At 41.1% G+C, this 13,980-nt stretch overlaps 1 protein-coding gene across 1 annotated transcript in view; it reads right to left on the reverse strand.

The window, feature by feature from the left end:
- rab3gap1 (RAB3 GTPase activating protein subunit 1) overlaps nucleotides 1-13,980 on the reverse strand; it is a 75,108-nt gene that overhangs the window by 15,210 nt on the left and 45,918 nt on the right. The window contains exons 18-21 of the mRNA XM_026350818.1: nucleotides 13,303-13,440; nucleotides 8,557-8,784; nucleotides 8,126-8,222; nucleotides 4,461-4,564 (exon numbers count right to left, since the gene is read on the reverse strand). Of these exons, the coding sequence (XP_026206603.1) occupies nucleotides 4,461-4,564; nucleotides 8,126-8,222; nucleotides 8,557-8,784; nucleotides 13,303-13,440 (567 nt within the window). The remainder of the gene's footprint in view (nucleotides 1-4,460; nucleotides 4,565-8,125; nucleotides 8,223-8,556; nucleotides 8,785-13,302; nucleotides 13,441-13,980) is intronic.

Below are 13,980 nucleotides of genomic sequence, written 5' to 3' on the forward strand. Positions count from 1 at the left end.
AATTAATTTATAACTCTTTTTGAAACGCATTTTTCTGGATTTTTTTTGTCATTGTTGTGTCTCACTGTTCAAATACACCTACCATTGAAATTATAGACTGATCATTTCTTTGTTAGTGGGCAAACTTACAAAATCAGCTGGGGTTCAAATAATTTTTTCCCTCACTGTACATATATACATATATATACATACATACATACATACATACATACATACATACATACATATATATATATATTTGTATATTTATATACACAGCCGATCACAAAAATTAACTTAGCAAATAGGTAAGAGCCTCCCTTTGGATAAGTAACACACACTCACACACCCATGGCAGATGCATATGCAGCTGACTCACCGGGGGCAACTTGGGGTTCAGTATCATGCTCAAGAACACTTTGGCATGTGATGTGGCAGCCGGGAATCAAACCACCAATCGTATGATTGGCAGACAACTGCTCTACCTATTGAGCCACAACCACCCCCCAACATACTGCATGGATGATTATGTTTCAGCTGCCAGAAGTTATTTAATCCTAACTGTTGCAGTGAATAGCTGCTCATTTCTTGATCGTGGAAAAGACATTAATCTGTTTAGAAGGGTCAAATTATTGGCATGCATCAAGCAAAGAAAACATCTAAGGAGATTGCTGAAACTACTAAGACTTGGTGAGTAACGCATTATTATAAACTGGAAGGACAGTGGGGAACCATCATCTTTGAGGAGGCAATGTGGTTGGGGAGCAATGGAAGAAAGTCGAGAAATCTAATGAGTTGAGATTTACCCTGTTCCAGAGTGATGGGTGCATCAATGTAAGAAGAGAGGCGGATGAAGTGATGCACTAATCATGCCTAGTGCCTACAGTACAAGCCTGGTGGGCTAGTGCTATGATCTGGGGTTGCTGCAGTTGGTCAGGTCTAGGTTCAGAAAGGTTATGTGCCTAAAGGTCAGCGGACTACAAGAACCAGGCTCAGAGTGGGTAACATCTGCCTCGACTGGTTGGGGTGACTAAAAAGACAGAGTAAAGAGAAAAGTACAACAGGCAAAAAAATGGAAGGTAAAACATCTTTAAACAGTGTAGTTGGGAGTCAAAGACACATGTTAATGCCGTAGATTAATAAATAATTTAAATTAACTCAGCATAATCTAAAGGGTAGAAGCATTGATTATTAATACCCTTGAGGAAATTCTTGTTGACAGGTAGAGATTTGTGTCTTGTCTAAAAAAACTGGCAGCTACACTAAATGGCACACGTCAAACACCAGTGTCAACAATCAACAGTGAAGAGGAGACTTCAGGATGCTGGACTTTCTGGCAGAATTGGCAAGAAAAAGCTGTATCTCAGACTGGCTAATAAAAACAAAACACTGACATGGGCAAAAGAATACAGACATTGGACAGTGGAAGATTGAAGATAAAGGTCTACAGATGAGTCTAAGTTTGAGGTCTTCGAATGAAATAGAAGAACATTTGTGAGATGCAGAACAAATGAAAAGATGTTAAAACAGTGCTTAATAACTTCAGCCAAGCATGGTGAAAGCAGTGTAATGGTCTGGGGTGCTTTGGAGGTGGTAAAATAGGATATTTGTACAGAGCAGAAGGGACAATAAGGAAGGAAAACTACAAGGTGTGGCAGGCTGTAATTGCTGCAAAAGGCAAAGTTTGAAGAACACAGTCACAATTTACATCACAATCATGGTTCCGCTTAAAAGTGTGGGCAGTAAATTTGGGATCACTTAGATACTTTATTGTTTTCCAAGGAAACACACATGGAATTAGTCTAAATAGGAAATATAGCAAATGCCACTCTGCTTATAGGTCTAACTAATTATGCATAATATCTTCAGACTATTGATTTTCTCTGACCCTTCTTTCAACAGTCTTTTCATCTTTTCAGGTTTGGCCTGAGTCTTTCAGGATGTTTTCTTTGGCAATGTTGTTTGAATTTCTGTTAACATTTTCTGTTATATCGTTCCTGCTCCTGACTGGTACTGGTGTGCACAGCTGCAGAACAGTAAACAATAGCACATGTGCTACTGCCAGCTGATATTCCAGTTTGCTTGCAAGCTCCCAGCTAAGTGCTGTTGTGTTGGAATTCACCCTACAGAAGGAGAGGGTCACCTCCATGCGACTTAAAGTTGGTTGAGGGAAAGCTCTGACTGCTGTCTGTGCTTATGCGTGACAGAAGTTTAGAGTACTATGAACTTGGGTGGGGTCCTGGAAAGGGATCCACCAGGGAACTTCATAGTCCTGCTAAGTGACTTCAGTGCTCACATGGGCAATGATGGAGAATCATGGAAAGGAGTGACTAAGAGGAATGGCCTGCCTGATGTGAACCCAAATGCTTCTTTGTTATTTAGCTTATGTGTTAGTAATGGTTTGTCCATAACAAAACAAGTGCACTGGCAAAGGTCAGCAATTCCCTTGGACCCAAAACGACCTGAGGCCATTTGATGAATACTGAATAAACTTATGTTTAAGCTTATTTTTTATACTTCATTAATTAACCATATCATTATACATTCCCATACAATAAAATGTAATCAGTAGGCCTATAATTGCAAAACAATCCAATTCAAAATACTCTATTAATATAGTTTTTATTATTTAACAATCCCCACTAGCTTAAATTATTAGCCTCTAACCCACTAGTAAGATAATTAGCTGCATAGTCATAGTCATAGCCGGCTAGTTGAGTTCAGAACTAATTGAAAAAGGATTAATTTAAGTTTATTGGCATCTTAGATGGTTTCGTAGTAAATGTTCATGTAACCAGAGGAGTGGTACCTATTAGGCGTAAGCATGTGAATGAACACAGTAAGGGCTGTGTGAAGAATGTGACTATGGTGGTCGTTTCCGTACATTTTTCAGCAACAACTGACCACACAATCACAATCTCAATGTTAGACTGACTTTGTGATCAGCATTGACAAATTATTTGACATAAGCAGAGACCATGTGCATCACAAAGGCTCCTGACATTCACCACTGTCAGCTGGATGAATGGAGAGATCATTATATGGAGTAATCTGTGAAATATGCTTCCAAAATCAGCCCAGGGCAGAAGAGAAATCCAATTACTCTTGTGCTGGATGTATACTCCGATTTCCAGTAGCCAGGATTCTTGAGTGCATGTAAACTCGTTTCCACAAGTAGCATAGAAACGTGGTTTCTCTTAGTAACCTGGTTACTTGAGTCTATGTTAACACACTGAATTATGTTCACATATTGGACATACCCAATGTTTACATCTGTAACACTGCAACATTGTCAGACTTGTTACAACATGAATTTATCGTCATCTACAATAAGGAAAACATTAAACAAGAATGGTGTACATCGGAGGACACCAGGGAGGAAGCCATTGCTGCCAAAAAAAAAATATCGCAGCACGTTTGAAGTTTGCAAAAGAGCATCTGGATGTTCCACAGCACTACTGGCAAAATATTCTGTGGACAGATGAAACCAAAATTGAGTTGTTTGGAAAAAACACACAACACTTGTTGTTATCATTGACGGAAAAATGAATTCCAGACTTTATCAAGACATTTTGCAGGAAAACGTAAGACCATCTGTCCGCCAACTGAAACTCCACAGAGGATGGGTGATGCAACAGGACAATGATCCAAAGCATACAAGTAATTTAACAAAAGAATAGCTTCAACAGAACAAAATACACCTTCTGGAGTGGCCCAGTCAGAGTCCTGACCTCAACCCAATTGAAATGCTGTGGAATGACCTTAAGAGAGCCATTCACACCAGACATCCCAAGAATATTGCTACACTGAAACAGTTATGTGAAGAGGAGTGGTCCAAAATTACTCCAGATCGTTGTGCAGGTCTGATCTGCAACTACAGGAAACGTTTGGTTGAGGTTATTGCTGCCAAAGAAGGTTCAACCAGTTATTAAGTCCAAAGGTTCACATACTTTTCCCACCCTGCACTGTGAATGTTTACATGTTATGTTCCATAAAATTATGAAAACATATAATGTTTGTGTACTATTATTTTCAGCAGACTGTGTCTTTGTATTGTTGTGAGTTAGGTGAAGATCGGAGAACATTTTATGACCAATTCATGCAAAACTCCACGTAACTTGAAAGGGTTCACATATTTTTTCTTGCCACTGTACACCTATCCACCTAAGCACTTGTTCTCCACCCGTCACAGTGCACTGTGAGAGGCTGAATAAGGCTTAATGTGGGGTTTTACTTAAAACCAGTGAAGATATATGAACAGGAATGCGACAGTGAATGGAGATCAAAAATGAGACATGCTACTTAATATTGGATCATTTGGAGAGGTTTGATTGAGCTTATTGCCCTGTTTGTAGGTTGCAGTAATCAAGACAAAATATTACTTAATTATTATTAGGTTTATACTGATCAGCAAATATTAAATCTACAACACAAATATCTGAGTACAAATGAGCTAATTGCCAGTACAGTCTGTCACTGACCTCTAACTTCTTATAATCCTGGATGGTGGGATGCAGCAGCTTGCTGGCTTGACAGATGGCTTGCTGAATGTTTTTTTTGATGGATGGAATGTCTTCTACCGACTCTGTAAAGACAAAAGATCAACAGGAGACAGAGGAGAGATGAGTAATAGTAAGCAATAAATTAAATAAAGTGGAGAAATAGGCTGAGCCACCCATGTATATTATCCCACCACAAAATATAATTAAAAACAAAATGCAAACCCCTCATCAGCAGAAACAAATCAGAAAGTCAGCTGTGAACTTGCAGAGGCGTACAAAAGTTTTTTATCTCTAACAACAATGACAGAAAGGCCAAAGTATGAGAGAAGAGAGGATCTGTTGATGATCCAAAACATACAAGCTCATCTGTGAAGCACAGTGGGTCTAGTGTCATGGTTTGGGCTTGCCAGCTTGCCAGCTGCTTCTGGAACAGGATCACTAAATAATTATTGATGCAATAATTCATGACTCCTGCTTCTACTCATGACTATGAGTAGTAGCAGGATGAAGTCAGAGGTGTACAGAAAACTTTTTATCTGTAAAGTTCTAGATAAATGTACTAACCCTAACCCTCTAACCCTAACTTAGAAATGAGCCTCATAAAGCAACAAGATATACACTTAAAACAGGCCACCACTCAACATAGAGTCAGAGTTTAGAATCACTCAGAATGTGGGTCATCTGATACAAAGGCTGGCATCTTCTGTGTTCTTTAACAAATTAAGGTGTACATAGCTAATCAAAGCTGACAATATGAACATTCAGCTCATATTCATCGTTTTATCTGAAATGCCAAACTTCCAACTATGCTTAACGTTCCCCTTGTCTTGTCAAGTGGAGATCTGGGTTTTAAATAGTCACTACACTATTTAAAATACTGCCCCCTTGTTGAAACCAAACTAATTGTGTGTGGCTCTGTTAGTTCAAAGGTGATGATTACTAAGATGAAACAACGAATCAAATCAAATCAAAGAAAAAGATAACTCTCAGTGCAGAAAACATGTATGTGAACCATAAGTCTGAAGAGTCTGAAGATTCTCAGTCATCCAGATTATGGGTTTCCCCAAAGGTGTTGTTCAGTGGCAACGGAACTTGCCTTAAGGTCTTGAAGATGTTTGACCTTTCACCTAAAAGGCTTCATAAGTTCTGACTGACTGTCTGGCATAGCAGACTTATACTGTAAACTGCTGTGGCATCTTTGCGTTGTTAACACTTTGATGATCACCTACACGTTGTTGTTCCATCTGGTTATAATGTGTTGTTGTGACCAAGATCAAGTGTGAACACATTTTGCTGCTGGTGTGATTTGAAAATCACACCAAGAGCAGGAATGCGAGCCGAGAGGTCACAAGGGATCACAAGAAACCTATGAAACCTCAGGTAAGTCAGTGTTCATGAATTCAACATAAAGGACTAGAGTTAAAGAGCTGTATAGTGCTTAAGCCAGAAGGTTATTGGAAGAATGTTCTGTGGACAGATAAGAACAAAGCAGAATTCCTGGCTTTACTGAGAACTGCTGTTTGGTGATGACCAAACACTGCATTCCAGCATAAGGACATTAACAACTTAAGTAGCAAAAGGAATACCATCTGTCAAACACAGTATCACAATTTGGGCTTGTTTTGCTGTATCTGTACCAGAGTAGCTTAATATCATTTACTTGAAGCTAATGCTAAGAGGGTCACATCCCGGACATGACTATTAACACCGCTTACCTGCCAAATGGGGGAATGGTAAATGGTCTGCACTTATATAGCGCTTTTCTACCTAACTGGTACTCAAAGCGCTTTACACTGCGTCTCATTCACCCATTCACACACCGATGGCAGAGCTGCTATGCAGCTGATCTGACTCACTGGGGGCAACTAGGGGTTCAGTATCTTGCCCAAGGACACTTTGGCATGTGACGTGGCAGCCAGGAATCGAACTACCAATCCTGCGATTGGCAGTCAACTGCTCTACCTATTAAGCCACAGCCACCCCAAGAAGAAGAAGACTGTAGTAGTGCCATGTAATACAGTCACTCCCACTAATCATTTTGGCAAGTTGAATTTTCTATCTGTATTTTTAACTGTATTTGTTTTAAATGGCATCTGAAACAATAAACTAATTGCAGTGTGAAGCTAAGATAAGTGCAGACCGTTTACCATTTACTGTACATGAAGAGGCTGATGCTGTGCTCAGCCAGGATGAGTCACATTACAAGTAGACTCACACATAGCACTTTTTGGCAGGGCAGGCAGGGACTATTGTTGTGTACTGTGACAGTCCTGATGTTTGGACAGAAAAGTTAAAGAGTGTACTGTGTTGCTGCAGCACAAATATTGACCTGTTAGGTTGATATGTGTGTCTAATGTGCTCTGAGTCAATAGTGGTCCACTGGTCATTCAACACTTTTAACATACAAGTTTAAGCATAACTCACGTGTACTATTTCAATGAGGAGAAAGACTGCTCTAAAACCATACAGTGCATCCAAAAAGTATTTACAGCAGTTAACCTTTTCCATATTTTTTTTTGAAAGTTTCCACTGATCATGCTTGAAATATTTCTACAACTTGTTGGAGTCCACCTTTGGGAAATTCAGTTTCCCCAAAGGTGGGAACACTGGGGTTTTAATCCCAGCTGTAGCCTACCTCCAGTAGGGGTCCTTAGGCAAGACCTCCTTACGCTTACCCTGCCTAGTCTTTGGATAAAAGCGCCTGCCAAATGACTAAATGTAAATGATTGGACATGATTGGGAAAGGCATACAACTGTCTATATAAGGTACCACAGTAAACAGTACATGTCAGAGCACAAACCAAGTCATGAAGTCCATTGTATTGAGGCACAGATGTGAGGAAGGGTCTGGAAAAATTTCTGCAGCATTGGAGAAGAAAAGTGGCCTCTATCATTCGTAAATGGAAAAAGCTTGGAGGCCTGTGTCCTTGGACAAGACACTGAAACCTTGTAGTAGAGCAGATATGTACTGTCTGGTCTGGGTTCAATAAACTATGTTATTATCATTATCATTATCATTAGTGGCCAGACAGAAACCACTCCTCAGTATGAGACACATGACAATCTGACACCCTGAGAAACAAAATTCCCTGGTGTGATGAAACAAAGATTGAACTCCTTGGCTTAAATCATGTCTGGAGGAAACCAGGCACCGCTCACCACCTGGCCAATACCATCCCTACAGTAAAGCATGGTGTTGGCAGCATCATGCTGTGGGGATGTTTTTTTTTATAGCACCAGGAACTGGGAGATGAAGCTAGTCAGAATCAAGGGTAAGATAATCGCTGTAATTTAGAGACATGCTCAATGAAAACCTGTTTCAGAGTGCTTTGGACCTGGAACCCTGCAATGGTTCATCTTTCACCAGGACAATGACCCTAAGCACATAGCCAAGATAACAAAAGATGGCTATGGGACAACTCTGGCAACTACTTGAGTGGCCCAGCCAGGGCCCAGACTTGAACCCGACTGAACATCTCTTGAAAGATCTAAGTGTTACAAACACAAAGTGCTTTGTCTTGTTTGTTTATTGGGTTCGCTTGAATGGATCCACATTAGCCACAGTAACGCTACAAGAGTACAGAAAGTTTATTTGTTTAACACAATGACCAACAAATGTTCAACAAATATAAATGGTAACTCACCTTCTTCCTTCAACTTCAGAATTGTAGAATGGATAATGCAGGGCAAAAGATGGCAAGTTAGATCTGCAGGTTTCTGCATCGTTAAATAGTGCAGAACCTAAAAAGACAGTCAAAATCATCTATCTTCAGTATGCTTTTTGACAGTCTTACATTTGTAGCAAAGTCTTTACTAAATATACAGATGAAATTAATCACTGATTGACAATCCAGTAGGTGGATTGTCCAGCTAAATCAGGGGTGGCCAACCCTGGTCCTCAAGAGCCTCAGCCCTGCTTGTTTTCCAACTATTTCTGCCCTACCCTCTGCTGATTACATGGATCAGGTGTGTTCAGCCAATCAGAAGCAGGAAATGCAGAGATAGTTGGAAAACAAGCAGGACTGTGACTCTTAAGGACCAGGGTTGGCCACTCCTGAGCTAAATTGAAATTTACCTTTTCAGCTTCTTTTGTGTCATCAAAAAGTCTTCTTTGGCGGCGTGCAGGTGTAACCCTGGCTGTCTGCCAAGCCTCCACCCACATGTTTCCTGGAATCATCATCCTGGCACTAAGCTTGCCTTTAAGCACTGTATTATCTTTCTTGTGAACCACCTCCTCCTCAACATAATCCCTAGGAGAGTACCAGCGCACAAAGTCCTCAAGGACACAGCCTGGATTGGCAGCCTGTAGAGAGAGAGAACTGTGTAGATACATTCATAGATCCAGATCTATCCCTATGGGATTCATTTGAGAGCCTCACTCTTAGCCTCTCTGATCCAAACTGGAAAAATCAGTCAAAAACTGTCCTGTTTGTTATTGTGTACACAGACTGGAACATGTCATTGGGATCAAAGGAACAGCACTAGAGTGGTAGGACTACTGACTTTTCTGGTCATACCTAGGAGCCCGGCAAGGTGGTCAAATGACATCCTGGCCCCCTGTGGACAGCTGCTTTTATTATGTAACGTATGTATCGTTAGCGGCACACGTCGGGGTGGGGGCAGATGGGGGGGTTGTCGCTGACTCACCACAAGAGGAAGGGAGGCCAGCTGAAGCTCTGCCTCACCAAGACATCTTATGGCGACATCCACACACGTTTTTTTTTTCCCAAAGCGGGATGACAAGTCGTCTTTGGTGCTGTTGGTAGACCACGGCTGGGATTTGAACCCCAGTCTCCCACATGGGAGGTGGTGATGTTACCACTACACTAACCAGCTGGATACTAATGTTTTAACAAAGCTAAGAACAGAAAAAAATAAATAAATAAATAAAAATAAAACAACATAGTAAATAAGGAGGTGTTCTTGTTAGAAATATTTCACGGGGGGGGGGGGGGGGGGGGGGGGGGGTTCTAAAAACCACGCAAATCACAAATGTGCAAAAAAGAAAGTAACAAATAAAAAATCCACTGTCCACAGGGGGCCAGGTTGTCATTTGACCACCTTGCCGGGCTCCTAGGTATATTGTCATTTGACCTGTCTGTCGTAGTTCTAGTGTTAAATCGTGTCTATCAGATAGATTTCAGTTTGTACATGTTAATGATGAATCTTCCATGCACAGCAGAGTTCCACAGGGATCTGTGCTTGGACCGATTCTTTTCACTTTATATGTGTCCCCCTTAGGCAATATGTCCCCCCTTAGGCAACATTATTAGGAAAACATATATATATAACACTCTATAACACACTATAAATTTCCATTGTTATGCAGATGATACCCTATCTATGAAACCAGAAGAAACTAGTCAAATTCATTAGTCAAATCATTAGTCAAACTTCAAACATGCTTAAAAGACATAAAGGCCTGGATGTCCTCCAGTTTTCTTCTCCTAAATCCAGACAAGACATATGTTATTTTGTTTGGGCCTAAAAATCTCAGAGACTATGTCTAATCACATTCTCAGCCTTGATGACTTAGTATTGGCTTCAAGTAATACGGTAAGAAATCTCGGAGTTATTTTTGACCAGGATATCTCCTTCACTATTGCAATTCATTATTAATAGGATGTCCCAATAACTCCTTAAAAAGCCTCCAGTTAATCCAAAATGCTGCAGCCAGAGTTCAAATGCCTTTAGCTATCAAGCCCCTCTCCTGTGGAACCAGCTCCCAGTTCAGGTTCGGGAGGTGACTCTGAACTGAATCTTAGTTATGCTGCTATAGGTTAGTCTGCTGGGGGAACTTGATAAACTGAGCTACTCTCTTCACCCCTATATCAATGCAAATGCCACTATTGCATGTCATTAACTTTGTGTCTTCTCTCTCTTATAGTTGTGTTTCCTCCTCTCTGTCTCCCCCTCTACTTTTCTGCAGGTATCCTCTGCCTGGAGCTGTTATCTCCAGAATTCAGTTGACCTGCCTAATGTTCTTGTTGACTGTTGTTGTTTTTGTTGCCTGCTGTTCTTTTCTTTCTCCTCTTTCCACTCACCCCAACCGGTCGAGGCAGATGGCCGCCCATTATGAGCCTGGTTCTGCTGGAGGTTTCTTCCTCTAAAGGGAGTTTTACCTATTCACTGTTGCCTAAAGCTTGCTCAAATTGGATGTTGGGTTTTCTGTATAATCTTTTGTATAATTACTCTCTGTAAGGTCTTAAACCTTGCACTGTAAAGTGCCTTGAGATAACTTCTGTTGTGAATTGGCGCTATGCAAATATTACTGAATTGAATTGAATCAAGGATAATTTAACAAGACCAATTTGTGCATAATAGTGAATAATTCTGATTTCAGACACTGAGGTTGGCAAAATGTATGAATTGTAAACACAGTAATAACTGACACTATTTATTATAAATAAACATCATTTTAGAAAACAATAAGCTAGCTAATTAGCTGGCTAAGCTAACTGACCAGTTTTGGCAGCTATTCAGCTCTGATTCCCTTCCAGGCTTCTGCAGCACTGCCCAAAAGGTTAGGGTTAGCCCAATTGTTGTTAGTTGTGAAACTCTATGAGCCCACTTCTTCCATGGCAAACATAATCCTAGAGAGAATCCTAGCAGCTACTTTCTTCCCTAAAATCACCGGGAGAATGCTTGGTGTCATTCTCTTGCTGCAAAATGAATGTGAATGGAATGTCTCTTCAGTGTAGTGTTGTAACCTTCCTTCACTGATGGTGTATTGCAGACTGTCATCTGTTATGTATTTATAAATGGTAAATGTTCTGCACTTATGTAGTGCTTTTCTGCCTAACTGGTACTCAAAGCGCTTTACACTGCAACATTTATGAGCTCTGTATCTAAGCTCTGTATTGTATGTTGTTAATTTCTGAAACTACTCTCCACTCCTCCAACCCACAAAGCTGGCAACAACTTGGACCTCATTCTGATCCGGAACTGCACTGTGGACAACATCTCTGTCACTCCTTTGCATTTGTCGGATCACATTTTGCTCACAGTCTTCATCTCTAGACCATCACATTTTTTCATCGCACTGGTAACATTTCGCCGCAACCATCAATTTTTCAACTCGAAGCAGTTTTCGTCTTTTGCTCGTCCTTCAGCTTCCAACTCGTGGCTCACTGACCAGAACGGTGAACAACACACCGTGCTCAGGAGTGCTGAGAGGAAGTGGCACAAATCCAAGTCTCAACCTCCTATTGCTGATTATCAGGATTTGCTTGCATCTTTCTCTCACAGTGTCACTAGGGCGAAGACTGAATACTACCAGGACAAGTTCAGCAACACCACAGACACCAGAAAGCTGTTCTCCACTAGACACAAGTCTGCTCTATCCACCCTCACCCCACCCCCACGACTTCGCCTCCTTTTTCACCAAGAAGGTGGCAGCCATCAGCTCCTGGTTCTAACACTAATACCAGCCATTACACAGATCATCAACACTTCTCTCACAACAGGCACCTTTCCCACCTCATTCAAGCAGGCCCAGATTACTCCACTGTCACAGTCACTGTCTGACTGTCATGACCTCTCCACCGGTGTACCGCAGGGCTCAGTCCTTGGTCTTCTTCTTTTTTACATCTATACTTCTTCTCTAGGCTCCATCATCCATTCACATGGCTTTTCCTATCACTGGTATGCGGATGACACACAGCTCTTCCTGTCCTTTCCATCGGATGACTCTACTGTCTCGTCACGCATTTCTGCCTGTCTCTCTGAAATTTCTACTTGAGAGAAAGACATCTTCAACTTAACATTTCCAAGACTGAAGTTCTAGTCTTCCCTGCCAGACCTTCAACACAACACAACATCAGCATCAAAATTGGATTTGCAGTGATTGTCACCGCTAAGATGGTCAGAAATCTGGGGGTCATCATTGTTGACCAACTGACCTTCACGGAACACATCGCCACAGTTTGTAGGTCATGTAGATATGTCCTCCACAACATCAGAAAGATCAAACCCTACCTGTCAGAGTACATGACCCAACTCATTGTACAGGCGTTTATCACATCTTGTCTCGACTACTGCAATGCACTGCTGATGGGGTTACCGGCATCCATGACCAAACCCCTGCAGATGATCCAAAATGCAGCAGCAGGCATAGTTTTCAATCAACCAAAAAGGTCTCATTTCACACCGCTCTTCAGATCTTTGCATTGGCTTCCTGTGGCTGCAAGGAGTTCAAAGCTCTGTCTCTTGCCTACAGAGTGGTCATCTCTACAGCTCCAACTTACCTCAACTCAATTATTCAGGTCTACACCCCCTCCCGTCCACTGCGCTCCGTCTGGTGGTACCACCACCAGGTCATTACTTGACTTAGATTTTGTTTTGCTTGCCTTGTTCTTCACTTGTAAGTCGCTTTGGATAAAAGCGTCTGCCAAATGACTAAATGTAAATGTAAATGTAAATCTTAGACCAATGCAAACTACTCGTCTCGCAACTCTGCCCATGAGGGCAGCTAGCATACTTGTTTTATTCAAATTCACATATGACTTGAGATCAGCTAAAGGTTGTAATAGAGATGTTTTTTTTCTGTCCCAGTCATTGGAACTATAGAAACACTCAACTGATTGTTTATCTGTGTTACCAAGTAATGCAAATTTTCTCATTAAAAATCTTTGGTTCCCAGTGTGTGAGTGTGTGTGTGCTTGTGTGTGCAAATGGGTGAATAAGATGCAGTGTAAAAGCACCTTTACACCATTTAGGTAGACAAGTGCTATATAAGTGCAGACCATTTACCATTTACATTTCTATTTGCCTCATAGTGTTAGTGGTAGTGTAGGTTGGAGTATACATCTGATCATCTCACCTTAAAGGACTCCATATCAGAGAGTAGACAAGCACTCTGCATCCGAGCACGAAGGTGGGATCCTTCTGCTGATGTTCCAAGTTTTGCCAGTACTTCTGATTGCTCCTCTAACAAGTCCTCTGTCATGGGGGCAGGTTCCTGAAAATAAAATACATGTGCATGCGCACGCACGCACGCACACACAGTAGTGTGTATAAATTTAAATAATTCATTTTATGTCTTACATTTTCTTTCATCAAGGTATTAAGAACATATTTTCATTTCTCCTGCCTCTCACAAATGTTCTTAAGTTTGATTCAATTCAATTCAATTCTGTTTTATTTGTATAGCACCAATTCACAACAGAAGTTATCTCAAGGCACTGTGTGCAAGGTTTACAGTGCAAGGTTTAAGACCTTACAGAGAATATTTATACAAAAAAATTATAGAGAAAACCCAATAAACCCATTTGAGCAAGCTTTAGGCAACAGTGGAGAGGAAAAACTCCCTTTAGAGGAAGAAACCTCCAGCGGAACCAGGCTCATAGTGGGCGGCCATCTGCCTCGACCGGTTGGGGTGAGTGGAAAGAGAAGAGAAATAGAAATAGAAATAGAAAAGAAAAGAACAGCAGGCAATAAAGATAACAACAAGCAGCAAGAACATTGGGCAGGTCAACTGGATTCTGGAGATGTACAGCTC

The sequence above is a fragment of the Anabas testudineus genome, chromosome 19 (genome assembly GCF_900324465.2).
Source record: "Anabas testudineus chromosome 19, fAnaTes1.2, whole genome shotgun sequence".
Lineage (NCBI taxonomy): Eukaryota > Metazoa > Chordata > Actinopteri > Anabantiformes > Anabantidae > Anabas > Anabas testudineus.